The following is a 26,243-nucleotide window of genomic DNA, read 5'->3' as shown; positions in this document are numbered from 1 at the left end:
AGGGGACTGTGAACAAGTATCCTGTGTAGGTGTCCACTGTTCAGGATATCCATTTTGAGGAGTGTTCCATTGCACCTTGTACGTAACTTAAACACTGTAGTGTGGAGTGGACCTATGTAAGTGCACTGTGGTAGGATTTGACTTAATAAAGAAGGTAAAATGTTCACATGTTTCTGGACACATGGTGGTTCTATTTTGAAGTCCACCTGTCTAATTAGGTCCATTTTTGGATTTTCTTGATAAGGTGGCTGCATTGGAGCTACAACATTAATGTACAGCTAGAGAATTATGAATTAACAGTAGCATAAGGTAGTCTTTCAATACAGGTGGTTCATTTATATCAAAAATAGGCCAACTTAGAGAGCCACAGAAAGACAGTGGACCTATAATGAGTTGTCCTTCCACCCAAGCATTATGTTCCTTCAAGGTTATTCTACAGGTATATATACGAAGCGTATATATACGTAATACCTGATCTATTTTGGTGACCTCTTTAAAAGACCTAAGCCACAAGGTCAAAGGGTGGGGGTTATATTACATCTCTTTTTGTTTAGTTTTTTTGGGTAGATTAAATTTGATACACAGTTGTGGCTGTTGAACAGTCTGTCAAATCACAAGATTTAGTGTGGAATGATGTAGTCTAGTCCTGCTGGAGATAGTGGTACTTACTTAACTTATGACATAGTTTCAAGATTAACCCCATACTAAGGGCATCATAGAGACATATATAGGTTTTTTCCAACTCAACAGTTAAACATTCTGTAAGTAAAAGTTTAATAACCTGATAGTCACTTCACAAATATCACTATACTGAATACTGTCCCAATAGATGGCGAACTGCTTTACCATGTAGATATTTCTTAAGACAGCCTGGTAGCATAACCATGGTTTGTTCCGTATAAACCCTTCTACACTTGTTTGCCTTGTTGGTATAGCCCTATTGAACAACTGGGACTATAGGATACTCCCTAAAAATTTCTTTTAAGGAATTCCGTGGTTATGCAGATAGCAATTGTAGCCTATCAGTCTTGAATGCAAGGGACTTTGATAAGTATTTCAAGTAACACAGCAGTATTTTTGCATAGACTTAGATGGCTTCATGTACTGGACAATGGACAAGAATGCACTGACATGACACTGCAGATAAAGACAAATAGGCTTAAATCCTTCTTTTAACATGAATCCAAGCTTACCATTGCTCTTGCAGTAGTAATATACTGCTCTTGCTACTGCCGTCCTGAATGAGAATATCATGATACATTGCACTATCAATCTAAATACTTGGCTGCCACCTGGTAACTACTGACATGCATTATGCTTTTTGCACTAGCCCTGGGCTATATACCATACCATCATACCATATGTAATAGTTATACCACGGGCACGAGTACTTTGCCTGATATATACGCACAAGCCTGAGGGCGAGTGTGTATATACAGGCAAAGCATGAGTGCCCGTGGTATACTAATATGTTCTACTTTAGCATGCAGACTTGCCTAATTGGCAAAATGTTTAGTTGCTATGTCCTCTCAAATAGGGAACCAAGTAGGCTGTGATTGTGGGATTGAATTTTGCCAAATAAACTGTGATTGTGGGATTCAATTTTAATACATCAAACAGTAGTTTGATTTTACTTTTGCTAATATAGCAATGTTAAGAGACTAGTGTTAATTATGTTACTTTAATCACTACATTTACAAAAGCAAAAAACAAACTACTGTTGATGTATTAAAATTGAATCCCACAATCACAGCTTGTTTGGCAAAATTCATACCCACAATCACAGTTTGCTTGCTTTTCTATATATTAGAAGAGAGATAAATTATAACATCAAAGAAATCTAATGATTTCTGGATATAGTGTGCACTCCTATTAGGTGTACAATAGCACTGGCTTAACGAGATATATGCACTGTACCAGTACGTATATCTCGTTAACTTTTCTGAACCGGTACAGTATGTGATATATATGCACTGGCTTTCCTTTGATCTGAGGTGTGAAAGTGGTACATAGCTTAAATATTTCGAGGGGGAAAATTTTTGCTGATTTTGTGGTTTTGGAGGATACCACCAAAAATTTTACCCTGAAATATTTTAGACCTCCATATAGTGTAATACATTTTAGGAGTGTTTGCAAATGCATGAAAATTTTCTTTTTAGGAATATTGCTCAACCTCGAAAAATTTACCCCTTGAAATATTTAGGCTATACGGTACTATCTGAGCATTATGGCCTCCTTGTGGGCATGTTTCATTGAGGGTAATCATACAGATATGTGACAATGTTGGTAGGTAGGTAGTGATGTAGTCCACTATATAATCAAACTGCAGTGGCGGATCCAGGATGGGGCATTTGGGGCAAATGCCCCCCCCCCCCCTTCAAGAAATTGCATACAAGATTGATATACTCTAATAGAGCAGTCAATTACTCTAATAAAGCAGTCACAATGTTCATGAGGCAGTGTAGCTTACCTATGAAGCTACAAATAGGATTTTATTTTACATAACAGACGTGATATAGTAGGTAAGGATAACTAGCTATTATTGTTGTGACCTTTTTTTTTTTTTTTTTTTTTTTTGGGTCTTCAACTGGTTTTCAGCAAGTTTTTTTGGTCTTCAACTGTTTTTCAGAAAGGTGCCCCCCCTCTTTCGAAACTCTGGATCCGCCCCTGAACTATGTAGAGTTTCTGAACTACCGTGGGTATTTAGTGCTTTTATTGACTGTTACTGTAATACCAATGGCTTTAACATTAATACCATGATGATGATTATAATTTTTCAGTAATGACCAGATAAATGTCAGACTTGATCAGATGCATGTCAGACTTGATCTGACATGCCTGAGCCAACAACAGTATTTGTCTCAATACTTGTTTACACAATAATGATGGTACAGCGGTTCCTACGTGGTTTGTAAATTTCTGAACATTTTTATTATGTCAACTAGTGTATAGCTACACAGGTGAGAACCATAGCCTATACCCAACCTTACCTGACCTGACAAATGCCAGACTAAGCAAAGAGATGGGTGACAATCTTGCTAATTGGTCAGCAAATAGCCAATGGCTGATAATCACCTCTTAAGCAATACTGTGATACTTTTACTGAAGGTATCTATTTGTCAATACCACCCAGCTACTTAAAGTACCCAAATCATGTATGTGATATGTGATGATATATTGGCATATACTAGCTAAATCCTAATTTAAGATGCTAAACAATTTTTTGCTTAGTTATGTCCACACAATGGTATGCTTATAAGTATTGAAAGTGATGGGCTTGTAGATGGTTGTCATAACTAAAGTTGGAATTGTACATGTTGACCATGGACACGAGACATGATATACTTATTCATTACAAATATTGTATAGATGCCTGGAGCATTTATTTCTTCATGAATCAGCTGAAAAAATTGCTCCCTGCAGCAGCTGTTGTTGACATACTTTCAATAAGCCACTGGTTTCATCACCTGTAGCAAGCCTTGTTCTACAAATTAAGCTACTGTAATCTCGCATCACCCCTACACCAAGGTGGCACCCCCTGGTTTTCATTTAGGACCGGGTGTTTATTTGAACCCAGTTTGTGCTTTTTTTTAATATTACCAAGTACTTTTGTGTTTAATATCTGCTTTAAATATAGAATAAATAAGCCTTAGATTATGAGGAATGTATAAGCAATATTATTAACCACATGTACTGGAATTAACCAGCTCTCCCGCTGCAATCTAAATCTGTCTTTAAAAAGTGAGATAAGATGCAAGCTTTGATTTCTTCAGCTCTTCAATAAAAAAAGATTCAGTCTTCTGCTTTTTTTTAACAGTGCATAGCAATTTTAAAACAACATATTTTATAATCTATTGCCTACAGTGTACACACTTATATATGTGAAATGCCCAGTTGGTTAGAGACCATGCCCTCAAATCTTCATGTTTTCATTTAAAACTTTGGCTTTTCCTTGGTTTTAAAATCCACAAAGATCCTCGTGTTAGGTCTCTACGCTATACTTGTGACTGGTGGTGATGTTTATATGAACCTAAACTGTTTGTACGTGTTGGGTGTTCTATATTGGAGCATGGATGAGTACTAGAATTTCAGTAATTTGTTTATTCCCTGCCATTTCGTTTTGAAATAAATTTTCAGCTTTCAGCCAATTTTTTTTACAGTAGCTACCATGTCGATACTCTTCATGTCTTTGGGGTTTACAATTTCCATGTGTGACTTTAATGCTGTAGCTCTTAACTTTCAAATAAAGCACTTCAACCATTTTTTATCACTACATAAGATTAGTATACTCTAATAGAGAGCACTCGCATGATAACTAGTTGACTCCAATACTAGTTATTTACTATTGTTCTGGCTGCATCCCATGTAGCTATAGATACTTTATTAATAGCTATACTTGTAGACATGTACTAACACCTGCTTTCATGAAAAAGTTGATGTAAAGATTGACACATTGGATTTACTAAATCAAAAACTTATAAAGTATAAAATAATATATATTTAGTACAAATATGAAAATAATCATGAATATACAAAAGTAAAGCTAACCACAGTATGTGTGATAAGTCAGCAATATTCTATGTGTCATTTTATGTATGTAGATGCTGAATATTCATGAGCGACGTGAGTGCGGAGTACCAGTGATCATTGAGGGAGAAACTGGTGTAGGGAAGACTGCACTAATTGAGATGCTTTCAAAATTGTGGAATCATGCTCTATTTAATGAATGGCGAATAGTGAAAGGAAGAATTGTAGAACATTTGTACAAGAAATCTCAAGGTACATACTGTATGTATATGGTTTAGTTCCTGGATTTCTAAACCTAGAAGTAACGAAGCCAAGCATTATACCAATTCCCTGTGATTGTATTTCGTACATGTAAATGCAAAATAATAATAAATGATATGCATAAGCATGGTATGCCTCACATGTACTATAAATACAGTATACTGTACATAGATAGGGTCTGCAACATGAAAAATCGATATCCTCCAATCAACTACCTAACTGTTGTCATGTGTTAATCTAAGTGTAATTTGTATAATACCAGCATGGCGACCAAGTTTGTCACTTTCCTCTAGTAGAAAATGATGGAAATGTCTTAAATTCTCATGATTTTTCGCTGCATTGGTTTGTAGGATTCTTCATATGCCATGATATTTACCCTCAACATTGTTCAAGTAGTCTACAAGTGCACAAAAAAATCTGGAATTTTCAACTGGAGTAGGGACCATAGCACATCGATAAAAAGTACTAAAACAAGCTGTAGTAGTGCACAATATATAATCACAGTAAAACAATTAGAAGTGTTATATCCCTACTGTGTGAAATATTTCCATCATGGTATCTTGAGCACAGTAAGGATATAACACTTCTTATTGTTTTACTGTAATTATATATTGTACACTACTCCAGCTTGTTTCAGTACTTTTTATCGATGTGCTATGGTCCCCACTCTAGTTGAAACTTCCGAATTTTTTGTGTACTTGTTTGCTAACTTATTTTTGTAAATAATATTAATCTAATCCAAAACAGCCAAGCTGTAAAAAAAGTGTGCGGCCCTCAGAAAGGCTATGGTGAAAAAAGATGTGAAATCCAAGGTGGCGGCCAAGAAATGGCTGTGATGGTAGGTTAATGGTAAAAATTTTAATAACAACAATTCAGGTGAATTTTTGTGCCGCTTCACAAAATTTACCTGAATTGTCATTATTAAAATTTTTACCATTAACCTACCATCACAGCCATTTCTTGGCCGCCACCTTGGATTTCACATCTTTTTTCACCATAGCCTTTCTGAGGGCCGCACACTTTTTTTACAGCTTGGCTGTTTTGGATTAGATTTCATTTCTTTTTGTATTTGTATACCCCAAAGCCGGCCTATGGCCAGCGTTGGGACTTTTTTAACCTATGTTTTTTTTCTTTACTACAGGAAGAAGAAAAGATGAAGTAGATGCACTTTAAATATTTTATCAGTAAATGTACAAATTATATATATAATACATATGTGAACGGATTTGCGAAAAGGGGCCTTCCACACACATCCAATTTGCCAACTTTGACAATTGATAACTTCAGATTGGAAAGAGCTATTGCCTTGAAATTTGGGCAGTGGTGATTTCTTTGCAGCTGAACTCTCTACATGATGGCTTCTTTGTAGCTGAACTCTCTACAAGGTAATTTCTTCTAGCTGATCTCTCTACAGGGAGATTTGTTTGTAGCTGAACTATCTACAAGGTAACTTCTTCTAGCTGATCTCTCTACAGGGTGATTTGTTCGTAGCTGAATTCTGTACAGGTGATTTGTTTGCAGCTGAGCTATTTACAAAATGGTTTCTTTGTAGCTGAACTCTCTACAAAGTAACTTCTTCTAACTGATCTTTCTACAGGGTGATTTGTTTGTAGCTGAACTATCTACAAGGTAATTTCTTCGAGCTGATCTCTCTACAGGGTGATTTGTTTGTAGCTGAATTCTGTACAGGTGATTTGTTTGCAGCTGAGCTCTTTACAGAATGGTTTCTTTGTAGCTGAACTCTCTACAAGGTAACTTTTCTAGCTGATGTCTCTACAAGGTGACTAGTTTGTAGCTGAACTCTCTACATGATGGTTTCTTTGTAACTGAACTTTCTACAAGGTGACTTCTTCTAGCTGATCTTTCAATAGGGTGATTTGTTTGTAGCTTCATTCTCTACAAGGTAACTTCTTCTAGCTGATCTCTCTACAGGGAGATTTGTTTGTAGCTAAACTCTCTACAGGTGATTTGTTTGAAGCTGAACTTTCTAAATGATGGTTTGTTTGTAGCTGAACTCTCTACAAGTTAACTTCTTCTAGCTGATCTCTCTACAGGGTGATTTGTTCGTAGCTGAATTCTGTACAGGTGATTTATTTGCAGCTGAGCTATTTACAAAATGGTTTCTTTGTAGCTGAACTCTTTACAAAGTAACTTCTTCTAACTGATCTTTCTACTGGGTGATTTGTTTGTAGCTGAACTATCTACAAGGTAATTTCTTCGAGCTGATCTCTCTACAGGGTGATTTGTTTGTAGCTGAATTCTGTACAGGTGATTTGTTTGCAGCTGAGCTCTTTACAGAATGGTTTCTTTGTAGCTGAACTCTCTACAAGGTAACTTTTCTAGCTGATGTCTCTACAAGGTGACTAGTTTGTAGCTGAACTCTCTACATGATGGTTTCTTTGTAACTGAACTTTCTACAAGGTGACTTCTTCTAGCTGATCTTTCTACAGGGTGATTTGTTTGAAGCTGAACTCTCTACAAGGTAACTTCTTCTAGCTGATCTCTCTACAGGGAGATTTGTTTGTAGCTGAACTCTCTACAGGTGATTTGTTTGAAGCTGAACTCTCTAAATGATGGTTTGTTTGTAGCTGAACTCTCTACAAGTTAACTTCTTCTAGCTGATGTCTCTACAGGGTGATTTGTTTGTAGCTGAACTATCTACAAGATAACTTCTTCTAGCTGATCTCTCTACATGGTGATTTGTTTGTAGCTGAATTCTGTATAGGTGATTTGTTTGCAGCTGAGCTCTTTAAATAATGGTTTCTTTGTAGCTGAACTCTCTCAAGGTAACTTCTTCTAGCTGATGTCTTTACAGGGTCACTAGTTTGTAGCTGAATTCTCTACATGGTGGTTTCTTTGTAACTGAACTCTCTACAAGGTAACTTTTTCTAGCTCATCTTTCTACAGGGTGATTTGTTTGTAGCTGAATTCTGTACAGGTGATTTGTTTGCAGCTGAGCTCTTTAAAGAATGGTTTTTTTGTAGCTGAACTCTCTACAAGGTAACTTCTTCTAGCTGATGTCTCTACAAGGTCACTAGTTTGTAGCTGAGCTCTATACATGGTGGTTTCTTTGTAACTGAACTCTCTACAAGGTGACCTCTTCTAGCTGATCTTTCTACAGGGTGATTTATTTGAGGCTGAACTCTCTACAAGGTAACTTCTTCTAACTGATCTCTCTACAGGGAGATTTGTTTGTAGCTGAACTCTCTACACGATGGTTTCTTTGTAGCTGAACTCTCTACAAGGTAACTTCTTCTATTGATCTCTCCACAGGGCGATTTGTTTGTAGCTAAACTCTCTACATGGTGGTTTCTTTGTAGCTGAACTCTACAAGGTGATTTTTTCTAGCTGAACTATCCCTTTCCATAGTTGCATGAACTCCCTACAAGGTAACTTCTTCTAGCTGATCTCTCTACAGGGTGACTTGTGTGTAGCTGATCTCTATACAGGTTTCTTATTTCTAGCTGATCTCTTGAATTCTCTTCAGGGTGACTGCTCTATTAGGATGACTGCTCTATTAGAGTATTTCGATCTCGCACTTGCTGCACCAAGTTGGAGTTCGTGTTATAACTCCGTGGCTTTAAGTCTGATTCTTCTACACCATTGATGAGCCTTTCTAAGATGATTACTCCATCTGTACAACGATTTTCAAAGCATTACCCCAAGCAGTTTATCTGGTAGGCGTGGCAAGCAGTCGTTTTTTTTATTAGCTAATCTCGATTGCATAATTGTTACACACTGTTGGTTTTTTCGTTGTATCTTCCTGTTTTTTAGCTTGATTTCTTTAAAACCACAAAAGGTTTGAGGTTCAATAGTTAACCTATTCACCCACCGATTTTCAGCTTCTTCCCATACGCGGTTTACCCTGTAGGCGTGACAACATATTGGTGTTATTTGTCGTGAATAATCGCTCATAACTCTTTGCCTGTTTATCGTATTCCAGCCAAAGTTGGTACCGAGATGCGCCCATATATCCCCCTTCTGTGTGCCAAATTTCAAGGCAATCGGATATGGCGTTCGAGTTTTATAGCAGTTTTTGTAAGTGTGCGACAAGAAAAAGAAAAATAAGAAGAAAAAAAAACGAAGAAACTGAGCCAATTTTTGAAGTCGCATATCTCGGGAAGGCACGAAGCGATTTCGCTCAAATTTGGAATGTGGAGTGCTGCAATTGGAGGGCATGTCCACAACAAAAATCGTCTTGTTTCATCAGGGAAGCACAGAGCTACGGAGGTGCGAAAATTGCATTTTCTTTCTTCCTGTCAATATACTCACGGGTGTTACGCGCCGGCTTCTTGGGCCGCACGACACACTACCGTGTGTCTTGATATGACTGATGAGCCTACGCATACCGCAAAAGAAAGAAATGGCGCCGTGCGCCCCAGCTATACCAATTATTGTCTGAAAAGTGAAGTGTCCATTACACTTCATTGTTATGTTAAACCCATTACACAGCATTACAAATCAAGAACTGTTTAAAAAGCACCTCTGCAATCAAAATGCATACTGCATGAGATGAAAGAAATGGTGCTGTGCACCTCAGTTATATCAATTATCATCTGAAAATTGAAGTATCCATTATGCTTTGTTGTCAGCTATGTTCAACCCATTGCACAGCAATACAAATCAAGAACTGTTCGAAAAGCACCTCTGCAATCAAAGTAGCCACTATGAAAATACGGACAATTTCTGTTATGAAGGGAAGCCATCACATGCTTCCGCCAAATCAACACCTTTCGCTGTCAGCAAAGGTGAATAGGACACAAAGGAGGAGGCACTTGTAAGTCCATGAGAATGCATTGTACATACTGCGGTATGCTAAAAGGCACCTCTTGGGCCCAAGCAACGTTGAACAGTGAAAAAATCAAGTCTGTAGCCTTAGTTGTTATCGAGTTACGCTTGCCTAAAGGCATCAGTCAGTCAAGCAGTCAGTCAGTCAGTCAGTCAGTCAGGCAGTCAGTTAGTAGAAAATTCCATTTAATAATTTATTTTTAAAATTCCGTAGCAACTTGTTGAAAACGTTTCAGGTCAATCTGAAAGCTTGTTTTGGCTTAGTTTTACCTAACCAATACTGCCTCATCGTCATCTGGGAAAATTGAGGCTGGTTTTTGGGTGATGTTTTTTGTGGGCCACGCCTACATCTTTGTGGTTCCTACTATACAATACTATCGTACTGTATGATTATCAACTCAAAGTGTTGGTGGTTTGATTTTATTGGTTAGTTTCTGGTGGCAGCACGATCTGTGCGGGTTTTGATGACAAGTAAAATGTTTCTTCCTTTGGAGCACAGGACAAACAACTGCGTCATGGGTCAGCAATGACCAGTACTAGGTAAAGTACCTGCATGGGGATTATGGTTAAAATTGAAGCTTGTTAGCCATCTGGCTGAGCCATCTATATGCTGAAAATTGGCCAAAATGATGCAATTTTTGCAAACAAATACCGGAATGGGTGATAAATCAGTGAAATAGCAAGGATACGAAGCTTATAAACACCTAACAATATGGCCACAGTATCTTGCCCAATAAATGCATAGAGCAATCCAATGCATGGAATAGACACTCACATGATCGAAATTCAAATGAGAGCAAATACTCATAAAATCACTTTCATTTTTAAAAAGTAACCTTGCAGTATGCTCCTTTTGTAAATATTTGTGTTAATTGTTCACTCAGGCATGGTCTAGGTTAGCACAGGTGGGTCTTATACTGTGATGGCATCATAAGGCAAGTCTTTTACTGCTGGACTAATAGAGATGCATAACCTAATGCATACAAACATATTGTCATTTGATTTCGAGTCATTGGAATGGAGTATGGTTGTGCTTTCTGTGATTTGAATTTTAATAATCATGTGAGTGCCAATTTCATGTATTGGATTGCTCTGTGCATTTACTGGGCAAGATATCCGTGTTGTTAGGTGTTTACACATAAGCTTTGTACTCTTGCTATTGGAAGCTGATTCGTCACCCATTCTGGTATTTGTTTGCAAAGGTCACATTATTTTGGTTGAATTTCAGCATATAGATGGCTCAGCCAGATAGCTAACAAACTTCAATTTTAACCATAATTCCCATGCAAGTACTTTACCTAGTACTGGTTGTTGTCCTTGTTTCAGAGGAAAAAATATTTTGTTTGTCATCAAAAGGCCACACAGATTGTGTTGCCACCCGAAACTGACCAATAAAATCAAACCACCAATTCTTTGAGTTGATAATAGATGACTAGAACAACATTGAGGGTGAAGTGTCCCTGCAAACTGCTGCAACAAAAAATCACATGATTTTAGGACATATCTATTGTTTTCTCCTAGAAAAAAGTGACAAACTTTGCTGCCACACTGGTGTTAGTCAAGTTACACTTAAGCCTAACTCATGACAATAGTTAATTAGGCAGTTGATTGGAGAATATCAAATTTTCATATTTCTGACCCTAACATAGATTGTTTTGAATAGTAATGTAGATTTCAAGTACTTATTTCTACAGGTGAATTGGCTGTGGATATCATACAGTATGATAGTACTATATATTAGGGATCACAAAGGTTTGGGCTTTTCCGGACAAAAATATTACCCAAAAAACCAGCCTCACAATACTTTCTGGCATCTTGGCAGTATTGGTGAGGTATAAGCAAGCCCAAAAGTGTCTACAGAGCAGCCAAAAATGCTTCCAATAAGTTGCTACAGGTTAAAAAAAATTTTTTGCCAAATTTTGTACTGACTGACTGACTGACTGACTATCTAACTGCCTGATACCTTTAGACAAGCATAATTCAACAACTGTTAAGGCTACAAGCCTGATTTTTTCAATTAGATGTCACTTTAGCCTGTTGGTATACAGCAGTGCATACAATGCATGGATCATGGACTAACTTTTGTCCTCCCTTCCATCCCATTTCCTTTCAGTGACAATGCAAGTGGTAGTGTATATGGTTTCCTCTTTGCTGACTATCACAATAATGAAAATTGTCTGTATTTTCTGTAGTGACTGGATTGATTGAAGAGGTGTTTCTCATACTGTTCTTCACCTGTAATGCTGTATAACAGGCTGAGCGTGGCTAAAAACAAAGTGTAGTGGCACTATGCTTTCAGTGATAATTGATGGTTGGGGCACACATTCAGATACAGCAATTAATTTAATGACATGCTTGGCATCATTCTTCCTTTTGATTTGGTATGTGCGGGTGATTATATTATTAAAAGTACGCGAGCTAGTAGAAGGAAAATTTAGGATTTTATTAAAGTTGGATTAGGGATCAAAGTAAAAATCTGTAAAACAAGGGAATAGCTAAAGAGTAGTGAAACAAGAGAGGTTGCCTATACCTTGCAGATATACTAGTGGAAATTTAATTCCTGATTCAGTCAAATGTCCACTAGTATATCTGCAGGTATAGGCAACCTCACTACTTTTTAGCTATTCCCTTGTTTCGCTACTTTTTTCTTTGATCCCTAATCCAACTTTAAAACTCCTAATTTTCTATCTGTATGATCATGATGTGTGGGCAATTTTGATATTGGCTTGTGTGTCAGTCAGAATTTTAATATGCTGACCCATGGCACTATCCAGTGCAGTAGATTCAATATTCTCATTTACCAAGCTATCAAAAGAAGACTTGTTGTATCCAGCTCATAACAGCTGGCATAGAACAAGCAAGTACGTATGACCCTGTCACTTTTACAAAACACAGCTTGAGACAACTTATTACAGTGTAAACCAAAGTTCATATTGTATTATGTACTCAAATGCTTCACTACACTTATCACACAATTATATATATACTCAGCCTGATTAGAAACTTTTCTAGTCTGACCCATACACCAGGATAAATGCATGGAACAATGATGTATGCACTGTTTCTAGTCAAGTACAGCAGGAGAAATGTGCTTTAACCTATTAATTTGAAACTACATGCATCCCACAACACTGGAAAATATGCATTTAAATACATTTTGCACTTTCATAGTAAATAGGCTGGTGTTCAAAAAGTGTTTCTGTTGTTTTGTGTGGTCACCACAATGGTCACCACAAACCATCAACAAACTGTGTAAATACTGAATACTACTGCCTTTGTAAGGCTGCTAGCATAGGTAAACAACAATCAAGACACATGATAGTACTGACGATGTTGTGTGGCCAAGCACAGCTAGTGCAGATGCGACAGACAAGTGTGTATTTTACAGGAACCAAGAAAATGCTGTTTTCATGCATTCATAGCTCAGTAGTGCCTCAACGGAAATTAATCAATTTTGCTGCGGAAACTCCCTTGGGGTAGAGAACCTCCTATTCCAAATTTGAGTTGAATCCGCCCAGCTATCACTGAGATATGCGCCTTCAAAGTTTGTTTTATTTTCTTCATATATTTCTTCACCTTCACCTTCTGCTTCTTTTTTTTCTTTTCACTCCACTTGCTATAACTTGTGCATGCTTAAGTCGACTGACTTAAATTTGGAGTACGGTAAGAGCGTAATGCAACATATGTACAGCCCAATTTTCTTAGAGATTGAACTAAGAACAACAGAATTACTAGCGATTTTGAAAATTGCAAAAGCGATTTGTTGTCATGCCTACAGGTAATCTGCTTGATGGAATAACTTAAAAATTGGTCTGTACATGAGTTACTATCGTAGTACAAACCTTTTGTGGTTTGAAAGCACTGAGAGTATTTGCTAAGGAGATATAAAGCAAAATCAAACATGTGAAAAAAGTGCAATCAAGATACTCGAATAGAACAGTCACTGAGCTGTAAAAAACGTGCACAAAAAAATGTTGAAAAAAATTTTCCAGGTTTCGAACCAGGGACCTCCTCACTTATATACCCAAGCCTTTACCACTGCTGTCAGTTGCTCACCTCATTTAATTTCTACCATATAAATGAAAGTCCAGTTTAGCACACTAGAATGATAACTCATAGATCTATTAGTGGAAATTCTATATGCATTAATTGTATTGAAGTGCTCAGAAAAGTTGTGTACTCTATTTAAGTGCTACAAAAATTCTGAAAATAGCCTGTAAATTTTTATCAAGTGTGTCATGCAGCCAAGTACAGCAGGTGCGAGCGGTTGACATATACTTGTTATACGGAACCAAGAAAATGCCATTTTCATGTATCTGTAGATTGATAGTGCTTGAAAGAATAATCATTTCTGCTGTGGAAATTTCCTCAGGGTAGAGCATCTCCCATGAGTCGAATCTGCCCAGTTATCTTCGTGTCTTCAAAATTTAGTTCTTTATAGATACATATAGACCAGCCACACAGTCTTCAACAATCAGTTCCTGTAGTAACGGGGGAAAATGTTCAAAAGTGAGTTAAAAGGAAGTGTCAATACAGTAGGCTGGTTTTGGTGCAATTACAAAAAGAAGTGATATCCACACATAAACATCCAAGCTGTAAAAAAGCTGAGGCCTTAAAAAACCTGGGTAAAAAAAGTTGTGAAATCAAAAGTGGCAGCCAAGAAATGGCTACAAAGATGTTAATGCTAATAAATTTTAATAATGCAGAGCCATTATTAACATTAACATCATTGCAACCATTTCTTGGCTGCCACTTTTGATTTCACAGCTTTCTTACTAAGGCCTTTTAAGGTTGCACCTTCAGCTTTTTTTACCCAGACTTTTTAAGACCGCACATTTTTTCACAGCTTGGCTGTTTGTGTGCGGATAAAGTTTACCAGACCAATGGCCTATTACATGTTAGTGGATTGTACAACAATCTTTGCTGCATTACATCATCTCGTTCATTGCACAACACCTTACATCATGCGCTTCTGTTGCAGACAAACACAAATAAATAAATACAGAAAGGTTAAACTAAAAAATGACTTTCCTTGCACTAAGGTGCTTAGCAGTTATAAAGCAGTGTGTATTACCATAATCATGCTGCACAATCTAGAACTTGAAGACAGAGATCTTGAAAATTCATTGAAGCAAATTCACACCCATGGTTGGCACTTTGACAAGCAGTCACAAAGCCAAAATAGAAACCTATCTAAAGAAGATTTAATTCCTTTGTTGGATGAACAAAATGACACACCTTATTTTAAGTTTATTAACAAGAAACTCCTGGAGTTAATTGACACAGCTCCTATCTTGGAACTGATAGAGATAGATGTCGAAACTGAAAGTCAATTAACCAGTAATGTTAACACTGAAGACAGTTCAATTATTTCTAAATTAATAAAGCAGACAGACACTGATTCATCAGCACTGGTAAGTATGTTTGGCATAAGTAAATTAAAAGTAGATTGCATACTTGTTTGGAATTCTGTGTTTTCTATAACTTATTGAATAGGCTACTGCCAAAACTCTTTGTACTCTGCTTAATGGCAACTTACTGCCTACATTTCATAAGCTCAACATCCATGCAGGTAAATATTTGCTGTACATTACATATCATTAGAATGTATTCCTAGCATTAACTCCTAAAAAAGTAGAAGAATTTTTTGCTCCAATCATTAAATTGGCTACTAAGTTGAAGAATAAAGCAAATGAACTTAGAAAATCACAGAAAACTATGCAACTACAAGAACCACTTGTTACTGTGAGTTATTATGCACAATACATGCAAATGTACCATAGTAATGCATGCAAAAATTTCATGAAACACCAGTAATAAATGTATAGTATGATAATAATGCAGTTCACTCACACAATCTTTATTTAGTAATCCAATTGCACTCAAATCAGTTTAGAAGATGCTTTATATTATACAATAGTTAAATTTATTGATAATCTTGTATGTATTATTGCAAAACAAAACACAGCATCAAGACACACGGTAGTGTGTCGTGCGGCCAAGAAGCCAGCACACAACACCCGTGGGTACATTGACAGGAAAAAAGAAAACGCGATTTTCGCACCTCCATAGCTATGTGCTGCCTTTACGAAACAAGATGATTTTTGCTGTGGACACGCCCGCCGTCAGAACTCCACTTACCAAATTTGAGTGAAATCGCTTCAAGCTTTCCCAGATATGCGACTTCAAAAATTGGCTTAGTTTCTTCGTTTTTTTTTCTTCTTATTGTTTTTCTTCTTTTTGCACACTTACAAAAACTGCCATAAAATGCAAACACCATATCCGATTGTCTTGAAATTTGGCACACAGAAAGGGGTATAAAGGCGCATCTTGGTACTAAGTTTGGCTGGAATACGATAAACAGTCAAGGAGTTATTAGCAATTATTCATGAAAAATAATACCAATGTGTTGTCATGCCTACAGGGTAAACCGCTTATGGGAAGAAGCTGAAAATCGGTGGGTGATAGGTTAACTATTGAACCTCAAACCTTTTGTAGTTTGAAAGAAATTGGGTTAAAAACCATGAAGATATAACAAAAAAACCAACAGTGTGTAACAATTATGCAATCGAGATTAACTAATAAAAAAATGACTACTTGCCATGCCTACCAGATAAACCGCTTGGAGTAATGTTTTGAAAATCGCTGTACAGATGGAGTAATCATCTTAGAAAGGACCTTCAACTGTGTAGAAGAATCAGACTTAAAAGCAACAGAGCTACAACACGAAATCCAACTCGGTGTAGCAAGTGAGAGATCGAGATACTCTAATAGAGCAGTCACCCTAATAAAGCAGTCAGCTAAGAAATAAAAATTACTCTATTAAAGTGTTCAACTATGTCCTGTAGAGACTCAGTTATAAACCACTCTGTATACAACTCAACTACAATAAAGTCATCTTGTAGTATTGAGCTAGAGTCACCCTGTAGAGAAATCGGCTAGAAACAAATCACTCTGTGAATAGATCAGCTAGAAACCAGCCACCCTAAAGAAAATTCAACTATATTTCAAAGTACCCTGTAGAGAGTTCAGCTGGAAACAAGTTACCTTGTTGAGGGGTTAGCTAGAAACAAGTCTTCCAGTAGAGAGATCAGCTACATAATCATCCTGTAGAGAGATCAGCTGGACACAAATCACCTTGTAGAGCTGGAAACAAGTCACCCTGTGGAAAGATCAGCTAGAAAAAAAGATGGATTAGGTAGAAACAAGTCACTGTATAGAAAGATCAACTGGAAACAAGTCACCCTGCAGAGAGTTCAATAGAAACAAATCACTCTGTACAGAGATCAGCTAGAAACAAGTCATCCTGCACAGAGTTCAGCTACTTTTCAAGTCACTCTTATTAGAGCAATCAGCCAGAAACAAATCACTTTGAAAAGAGATCAGCTAGAAACCGGTCACCCTGTAGAAAGTTCAGCTATGTTTCAAGTCACCCTGCAGAGAGATCAGCTAGAAACAAGTCACTGTGTAAACAGAGTTAATGCAGTTATAAGCGAGTTACCATGACGAGAGGTCAACTAGAAACAAATTGCCCTGTAGAGAGATCAGCTTGATCAAGTCACAGAGTAGAGAGTTCAACTATATTTCAAGTCACCCAGTAGAGAGTTCAACCACTCAGTAGAGAGATTAGCCACATAGTAATCCTGTAGAGAGATCAGCTGGACACAGATCACCTTGTAGAGAGATCAGCTAGAAGCAAGTAATCCTGTAGAGAGATCAACTGGAAACAAATCACCATGTAGATCTAGAGACAAGTCACCCTGTGGAAAGATCAGCTGGAAAAAAGATTAGCTAAATCACTGTGTAGAAAGATCAGCTAGAAGCAAGTCACCTGCAGAGAGTTCAGTAGAAACAAGTTGCCCTGTAGAGAGATCAGCTATAAACAAGTCACACGGTAGAGATACCAAATCTCTCAGTAGAGAGATCAGCTGGAAACAAATCACCCTGTAGAGAGATCAGGTCATCTTGTAGAGAGTTCAATAGAAACAAGTTGCCCTGCAAAGAGATCAGCTATAAACAAGTCACACAGTAGAGATATCAGCTAGAACATATTACTCTGTAGAAAAATCAGCCAGAAACAAATCAAGATCAACTAGAAACAAATTACCCTGTAGAGAGATCATCTATAGAAACTAATCACCCTGTAGAGAGATCAGCTAGAAACGGGTCACCTTGCAAGGATTTCAGGCTACGTTTCAAGTCACCCTGTAGAGAGCTCAGTAGAAACAAGCTACCCTGCAAAGAGATCAGCTAGAAACAAGTCACTGTGAATAAAGAGTTCATGCAGCTACGTATAAGCAAGTCACTATGAAGAGAGATCAGTAGAAATGAATCACCCTGTAGAGAGATCAGCCAGAAATAAATCACCCTGTAGAGAGATCAGCTTGATCAAGTCACTAAGTAGAGATTTCAACTACATTTCAAGTCACCCTGTAGAGAGTTCAGCTAGAAACAAATCACCCTGTAGAGAGATCAGGTTACACTGTAACGAGTTAAACTAGATACAAGTCACCCTGTTAAGAGATCAGGTAGAAATAAGTTACCCTCTAGAAAGATCAGCTAGAAATAAATCACACTGTAGAGAGATTGGATGGAAAAATCACTCTGTAGAGAGATCTGGAAACCAGGTATCCTGAGAGATCAGCTTGATCACTCTGTAGAGAGCCCAACCTCATTTCAAGTCACCCTGTGGAGAATTCAGCTACAAACAAATCTCTCAGCAGCTAGAAACAAATCTCCCTGTACAGAGATCAGCTAGAAATAAATAACCCTGCAAAGAGTTTTAAAAATTTTCAAGTCACCCTGTAGAGAGTTCAGCTAGAAACAAATCGGCCTGTAGAGAGATCAGCTAGAAGAAATTACCTTGTAGAGAGTTCAGCTACAAAGAAACCACCATGTAGAGAGTTCAGCTGCAAACAAATCACCTATAGAGAGTTCAGCTACAAACAAATCACCTGTAGAGAGAACAGTTAGAAACAAGTCACCCTGTGGAGAGATCAGCTTGAAACAAGTCACTGTGTAAAGAGATAAGCTACATTTAAAATCACCCTGTAGAAAGATCAGCTTGAAACAAATCGCTCCATAGAAGGATCAGTTAGAAATAAATCACCCTGTAGAGAGTTCAGCTAGAAAAAAAGTCATTCTGTAGAGAAATCAGTTAAAAACAATTCACCCTGTCGAGAGGTCAGCTAGAAACAAGTCACCCTGTAGAGAGGTCAGCTAGAAACATGTCATCCTTTAGCGATCAGCTACATTTCAAATCTCCCTGTAGACAAATCAGCTTGAAACAAATCACCCTGTACAGTGATCAGTCAGAAACAAGTCACCCAGTGGAGAGATCAGTTACGCTGTAGGGAGATCAGCTAGAAACAAGTCACTGTAGAAAAATCAGACACATTTCAAAATCATCCTGCAGAAAGGTCAGCTGGAATCATATCACCTTGTGGAAGGATCAGTTAGAAACAATTCACCCTGTAGAGAGATCCGATAGAACCAAGTTACCCTGTAGAGAATCCAGCTAGAAACATGTCACCCTGTAGAAAGATCAGCTACATTTCAAATCACCCCGTAGAAAGATCAGCCTGAAACAAATCATCGCAAAACATATCACCCTGTAGAGGTATCAGTAAGAAACAAGTCACCCTGTAGAGATATTGGCTTGAAACAGTTACTCTGTAGAAAGAGCTAGAAATAAATCACCCTGTAGAGAGATCAGATAGAACCAAGTCACCCTGTAGAGAATTCAGCTAGAAACATGTCACCTTGTGGAAAGATCAGCTACATTTCAAATCACTCTGTAGAAAGATCAGCCTGAAACAAATAACCCCATAGAGAGATCAGTTAGAAACAAGTCACCCTGTTGAGATATCGGCTTGAAACACAGTTACCCAGTAGAAAGAACTAAAAATAAATCACCCTGTAGAGAGATCAGTTAGAAACATGACCCTGTGGAATGATCAGCTACATTTCAAATTACCCTGTAAAAAGGTCAGCTTGAAACATATCACCCTTTAGAAGGATTAGTTAGAAGCAATTCACTCTGTAGAGAATTTAGATAGAATCAAGGTACCCTGTAGTGAGTTCAGCTAGAAATATGCCACCCTGTAGAGGGATCACCTACAATAAAGCTAAGTTCAGTTATCTTGCAATTCTTTCTGTACAGTTTAGTTAGGTTACAAGTCACTCTGTGGCAAGTTTCACTATGTACAAATTGTTCACCATGTAGTCTAAGAGTACAGGTACATTATGATTCTCCCTGTGAAACTTTTAGTTACATACACATTTCCCTGTACAGTATATTCGCATTGAGTTAATAATTAATCAACACAAAATTATTGTTAAATGTGCATGGGTAGCTAAATAAGTAAACAATATAGTTTTCTTCTTAATAATTGTCATTCCTATAGAAAAGAAAAAGACAAATTAAAAGAAATACCCAAAGCTAGCCATAGGCTGGCTTTAGGTATGAAATTACAAAAAGAAGTGATATATAATGAAAAACAGCCAAGCTGTAAAAAAAGGGTGCGGTCTCCAAAAAGGCCAGGATGAAAAAGATGTGAAATCCAAGGTGGCGGCCCAAGAAATGGCTGTGATGGTAGGTTAATGGCAAAAACTTTAATAATGACAATTCAGGCGAATTTGGTGCTGAATCTGAGTGTAACTTGGAGGAGGCAACACAAATTCACTTGAATTGCCGTTATTAAAAATTTTGCCATTAACCTACCATCACAGCCATTTCTTGGCCGCCACCTTGGATTTCACATCTTTTTCATCCTGGCCTTTTTGGAGGCCGCACCCTTTTTTACAGCTTGGCTGTTTTTGATTAGATAGTATGTATCATACAGTATGGTACATACAGTATGGTAATACTGTATATTAGAGATTATGGAGGTTTGGGTTTTTCTGACCAAAAAGATCACCCAAAAACCAGCTTCACAATGCCTTCCTAGTGCGTTGGCATAATTAGTTCTATATCCAAGTCCACAAATACCTTCATTATGACTCTAAATACTTCCAATAGATTGCTACAAAATTTTTGTACTCAATGTAATTTTCTACTGACTAACTACCTACCTGCCTGCCTAATCCTTTCATGCAAATGTAACTCGATAACGGCTAAGACTACAGGCTTGATTTTTCACTGTTTGTTGTTGCTTCAGCCCAACAGGTGCCTTTTGGCATACCGCAGTACAGACAATGTGCGCATCATGCACTTATTACCTTTGTCCTTGTTTGTGTCCCATATTTTTTTGCTGACAGCCCAAGGTGATTTCATGATAGCACATGATGGCTTCCCTACATTTGTAAATGAAATCATCTGTATTTTTAGTGGTGACTGGATTAATTTCAGAGGTGCTTCTTTGTTCGTAATGCTGTGTAATGGGCTGAACATAGCTGAAAGTGGAGTGTAGTGGCCACTTCACTTTCAAGTCTGTTCAGATGAAAACATTAACTCTGGCACCATTCTTTTTTTGATGCGGTATGCGTGGGTTCACCAGTCATAATTATGCAACATAAAAGTAAACAAACAAGTAGAAGGAATAACTAGGTTTGATTAGGGATCACAGATAAAAAAAGTGCTACACCTGCAGATATACCAGCAGACTTTTAATCCCTAATTCGGTCATGGGTTTAGACTGAAGTAGGGATTAAATATCCACTAATATATCTGCAGGTGTAAGTGATCTCCCTTTTTCCCTACTTTTGTTTCTAATTGAACTTAAAATTCCTGATATTTCCTTGTACTTGTTATGTATATATGGTACTGCTCAAAATTAATGTAATGTTGCATTCGCTCGCACCGCTTGATTGTGAATGATTAAAAAACTTGCTAATTAAAGGGCGTGGCACCCGTTTCCTTCGCGAGTATTCATCCCATACGAAACAGGATGAATACTTGTGAAGGAAATGATTGCCACGTCCTTTAATTAGTAAGTTTTTTAATCACTCACAATCGAGCGGTGCGAGTGAGTGTGACGTTACATTTGAGCGGTACCGTAAACAGATGGTTGCTTAATTCCCAATTTAGCAAGGAATTGTGTTAACTGGGCACCTGAGTTTTAGAAACAGCACAACATTCACTTGTTTATAGTAGTACAGCATCTATATTCAGTTAATTTATACTTTATAGTATATAACTTTGTTTCACCATAGGTATTTTTGGATGAACTCAACACATCTTGTTGTATGGGTTTGTTCAAAGAAATGATAGTTGACAAAAGTTTTGAAGGAAAGGTGTGTACATATCTCTGCGTATGCAAATATTGCACAATACTGTTTGTAATTGTGACATGTAGCCTCTGCCATCAAACATATTTCTGGTCGCTGCTTGTAATCCTCATAGAGGAAATAGCTTAGCAGTTCATGGGTACAGAGAACACCTTGAAGTGCATGCAAACCATCAAGATGGTCCTAAAGTAGAGGCATGGTTTAGAGGATCATATTATGTACAGAAGTTGCACCCCACATTAAAGTTCCTAATGTGGAAATATGGATCATTGAATGATAAACAAGAGAGGGACTACATTAAAGAAAAAATGACAATCGTCAATAAGGAGTTTAACAAGTGAGTCTTTCTTTTTTGAATTTCCACTGTATATAGTTATATGTGCCATTAATTTGTAGGGTAGAGAACATTAAATTTAGTGAACTTGTAGTAAAATGTCAAGAGCTAATAAGAGGATTTGCTGAGGAACAACTAAGGAGGCTTGGAGTGAATAAATGTGATGCTAAACGTCGTGCTGCAAGCTGTATTAGTCAAAGAGATATTCAGGTTTGAACAGAGTTTGCTATTGGTATCCATTTGTTTAAATATGTTTGACAGAGGGTATTTACATTTTACTGCTGGATAATCAAGTCTTATAAAAATTTGAAGTAAGTCTGGAAATGTGATATAAAACATTAATTTTTGACATCTCAACCTAGCATGAAAGGACATCCTGTTGATGATAGCCCAGCCACTAAAGATGATGTTGAATCACTTGAAAGGAAACAAAGAGCTCTACTGGTTGCATTAGGACTGGTATACTACATGAGACTGGACACTAGTTATAGAATAAAGTTTGTTGAAGAGATAGACCAAGTAACTGCAAGTTATAATGTTAAATTCAAGAGAGCTTTTACTGATGAGGTAAGCATGCATTCATAAATACATATATGTACATGTACACCTATGATGACTACGTTATGCACAGATGGATTTTTACACCAACAACCTCAGTTTACCTACTGGGATAGCCAAGACGGAAGCACTAAAAGAGAACTTGTTTGCTACAATAATCTGTACAGTGACTAATACTCCACTTATTATTGTGGGTGCACCAGGATCATCAAAAACGCTTTCTTTTAATCTCACCATATCTAACCTTAAAGGCTCCGAATCTAAAGAGTAGGTAGCATAGTCATGTACCCAAGTTGTCACCTTTATGCATTAAATTATAGAGCACTATTCCGTAACATTGAGGTGTTCAAGTCCTTGGATCCACACTACTATCAGTGTTCACGACGTACTACCTCAACAGAAATTGAGACAGTGTTCCAACGTGCTATAAACAGACAACATAGTCATGATAGTATTTCTATGCCTATTCGTTGTGGTAAGTGGAATTTAGTGTATATATGCAGCCATCCCAAAGGGTGTGTGTCTAGTTTCCTGTAATTGTTTTGCAATAAAGATGTGTGCATGGGCATCTGCTTGTGTGTCTGACTACACTCATGTTAACAGGAAGTTACTAATGAGAACTGTGAAAGCCTCTATGAACACTGTATTCAATGTCCGGTCCTTGCATTAAGCCAGTTCAAAAATCATGAATCCTGTGATGTGTAAGCTTTATAGGTATGTATTTAGCAGTTGAAGTGTTGATATCATAGGCTATCCATAACCTTAGCTAACTTGAAAAATGAGATAGGGGTTCATTGAGCAGGTTTCTGAAATGTTAGAAACCTGCTTGGGATATTAGAAGCCTCAATAAATTTGAAATTTTATGTATACCATTTTCTAAAATGAGGTAGGGATTCATTGCAATAAAATGTAGTGAAACTATGTACATGGTGGAATTTCAACATAGATAAAAATCACTACTTAGGCATTGAACAAATTATAATAATGTATGTACAAGGTACTTACATTTTTTGTGTTGTAGTGCATGACTGTTCTTTAGAATATCATACATGGTTGTGTATTAAAGTGACTTCTTTATTAGAGTATCTCAATTTTACTCCTAATCTTGGTCTAACCTCTGATGGAGGTATAGGGACATAATAACCATAATCTGTTTTCTGTAGCAAAGCAATTGTTATATGTAACTGCAGCAGCTATCTGTTCCCTTGTGCTTCAAATAATTTTTGTAGCATCTATATTTATACATGTGTACCTACGTATATAGGTGTTGATACATATTACTTATGCCTAGGTATGGTTTCTCTCATAAGGTACTGCACAGAAAACAAATTTTGTTTGCTATTGTTTATTACAGGAAAAAGGCACAGCCTGTGAATCCTGATCACAAACACACATGAATCAATACACTTATAAAGATAACTAGTCCAGTGTTCGTCCAGCAAGTTCTTAAAAGGGAGCATCAACCACATACGAAAGCAACTTATTCCAGTCATTTATCACCTGATTAGAAAATGAATTGAGTCTGAGGTTAGTGTGAGCTTTAGGTTTACTTTGGAATCCTAAAAGGCAAATGGAACTCATGAGTTTATAAGTGGAGTCGTACAATATATCTAGCCATTTGAGCATGGTCAGGCAATCAGGTCAATATAAAATCCTGGTATTTTTTAATTTCTATGCTGCATGGTTCTTTCACAAAGATTTAAGGCTAGATGTGAGGTTGGATACACTTAGATTCTCTTGTGGATGTATTTATTCCGTGTCATGAATATTTCTATGACAATTGTTAATGGCAGCTCTTTGGGAGGATGGTGCAAACTCAATGTAGTAGCCTACAACTTTCAGGGTCAAAATAGGTACTGAGTAGTGCTTATGCATGATACGTAGGAGGGCGCATGAGGTTAAAAGGCATGTTTTTCTCCATTGGTATTTTTAGCTTGTGGTGGCATGGGTTTATCTATACTCCATGTTGGAAGACAGATAGGATATGTATGTTTTGGTTGAGATGCAGGCTTTGCTTTTCACTGTTGAGGTCTGCCATCAAGTGCTTAAGAGGACATCAGACCTCTGTATGTTGTCTTGTAACAGCTAACATTGATCTGGCTTACTCTGAGTTCAGGCTCAATGCTGATACCCTCATCTAGCATATTATTATATAGTAGTTGCTGGTATTATCTAGCTGTCCAGCACATGACAGCCAGTGCTGGAGATGGTGGCAAGGGCATTTCAATTAACCAGGGAAAATTTGAAAAATAAATTGTTAATTGCAGCAATCATTCTCTTTGGAGAGTTCATACTACAATAATAGAATTCTTATTTTAAAGCCAGTCACATGCCCAAAGGCCTGCTGTGGGCACATGAAAGAGGTAACTTGAAGAGATTTCCTGAACTTATTTTCTGAAATGTGTGTGTGTTTGAATGTGTTTGCTCATTTCTGTATCTGTCCATACTTGCACTTGTGTGGCAGAAACGTTTTTATGTTAAAAGCAGCCAGGGCAAGTGTGCTATAGGCACTATACCAAGACACACGATAGTGTGTCGTGCAGCCCAAGAAGCCAGCGCGCCACACTGTGGGTATATTGACAGGAAGAAAATATCATTTTTCACACCTTTGTATCTCGGTGATACCTTATCCGATTGGAACCAAATCTGTTGCAGAGTTGCCCGCCAGCTAGGGGAGTCCATATTCCAAATTTGAAGGAAATCTCTCAAGCCATTTCTGAGATAAGAGCAGCCAAAGTTTTGATTTTTTGTCGTTTTTTTTCTTCATCTTTTTGCACACTTGCAAAAATTGCTATAAAACACAAATACATACTCCGATCGCCTTGAAAATTGGCACACAAAAAGGGAGTCCAATGGCAAATCCTAGCATCACATTTGGTGCAAATCCGATGAACGGTTCAGGATTTATGACCAATTATCCGTGTAAAACAAGATCAATTTGTTGTCACGCCTACAGGGTAAACCACTTCATGGAATGAGTTGAAATTCGTTTTGTGGATAGATCAACCATTGTAGGAGTGCCTTTTGGTGGTTTGAAAGCAATTGAAATAAAATCATGGAGATATGACACGAAACCGAAGGTGTGTAACAACTGTGCTATCGAGATTCGTGAATAAAAATAGGTAGAGGCTATTCGTCCGGTTCCGGACGCCGATTTTACGAAGCTATTCGTCCGGCTCGGTTCACGTGAATAAAAACTTAGACAAAAAAGAGTCCTCAAGCGAAAAAAAAAAGTTATGACCTGTCCGGGAATCAAACCCGGGACCTCCAGTGCGTGAGGCAAGGATCGTAACCACTGTACTACGTGGCTCCCAGCTACCCACTTCTCTTAGTTTCTACCTTATATACGTCATTCAAGAAAAAACCTATATAAGAAGAATACCCAGTGAAGAAGAAACCAAAGCTGAACCCGACCCTAACCCTAACGCTAACATGACGTTTTCCTGTTAAGCACAATGATGACTTTCACTGTCTGTATGAAGGTAAGTTTTTGGGTGAGTTCGAGGCGAGCTAGGGTTGGAGTGAGCGAAGCGAGCATCCGGCAAAG

General features: G+C 37.5%; 1 protein-coding gene across 1 annotated transcript in view; it reads left to right on the top strand.

Annotated features, from left to right (window-relative positions):
• Nucleotides 1–26,243, top strand: part of LOC136264793 (uncharacterized) — a 306,221-nt gene that overhangs the window by 128,767 nt on the left and 151,211 nt on the right. The window contains exons 19-29 of the mRNA XM_066059562.1: nt 4,602–4,779; nt 14,674–14,990; nt 15,073–15,148; nt 15,194–15,321; nt 21,730–21,810; nt 21,873–22,141; nt 22,201–22,348; nt 22,400–22,449; nt 22,501–22,705; nt 22,770–22,963; nt 23,017–23,171. Coding sequence (XP_065915634.1) covers nt 4,602–4,779; nt 14,674–14,990; nt 15,073–15,148; nt 15,194–15,321; nt 21,730–21,810; nt 21,873–22,141; nt 22,201–22,348; nt 22,400–22,449; nt 22,501–22,705; nt 22,770–22,963; nt 23,017–23,171 — 1,801 coding nt within the window. The remainder of the gene's footprint in view (nt 1–4,601; nt 4,780–14,673; nt 14,991–15,072; nt 15,149–15,193; nt 15,322–21,729; nt 21,811–21,872; nt 22,142–22,200; nt 22,349–22,399; nt 22,450–22,500; nt 22,706–22,769; nt 22,964–23,016; nt 23,172–26,243) is intronic.

This window comes from Dysidea avara, chromosome 8, assembly GCF_963678975.1.
Source record: "Dysidea avara chromosome 8, odDysAvar1.4, whole genome shotgun sequence".
In the NCBI taxonomy this organism is placed as follows: Eukaryota; Metazoa; Porifera; class Demospongiae; order Dictyoceratida; family Dysideidae; genus Dysidea; species Dysidea avara.
Note: the sequence above shows the minus strand (reverse complement) of the source record. Positions and strands in the feature narration are given on the sequence as shown.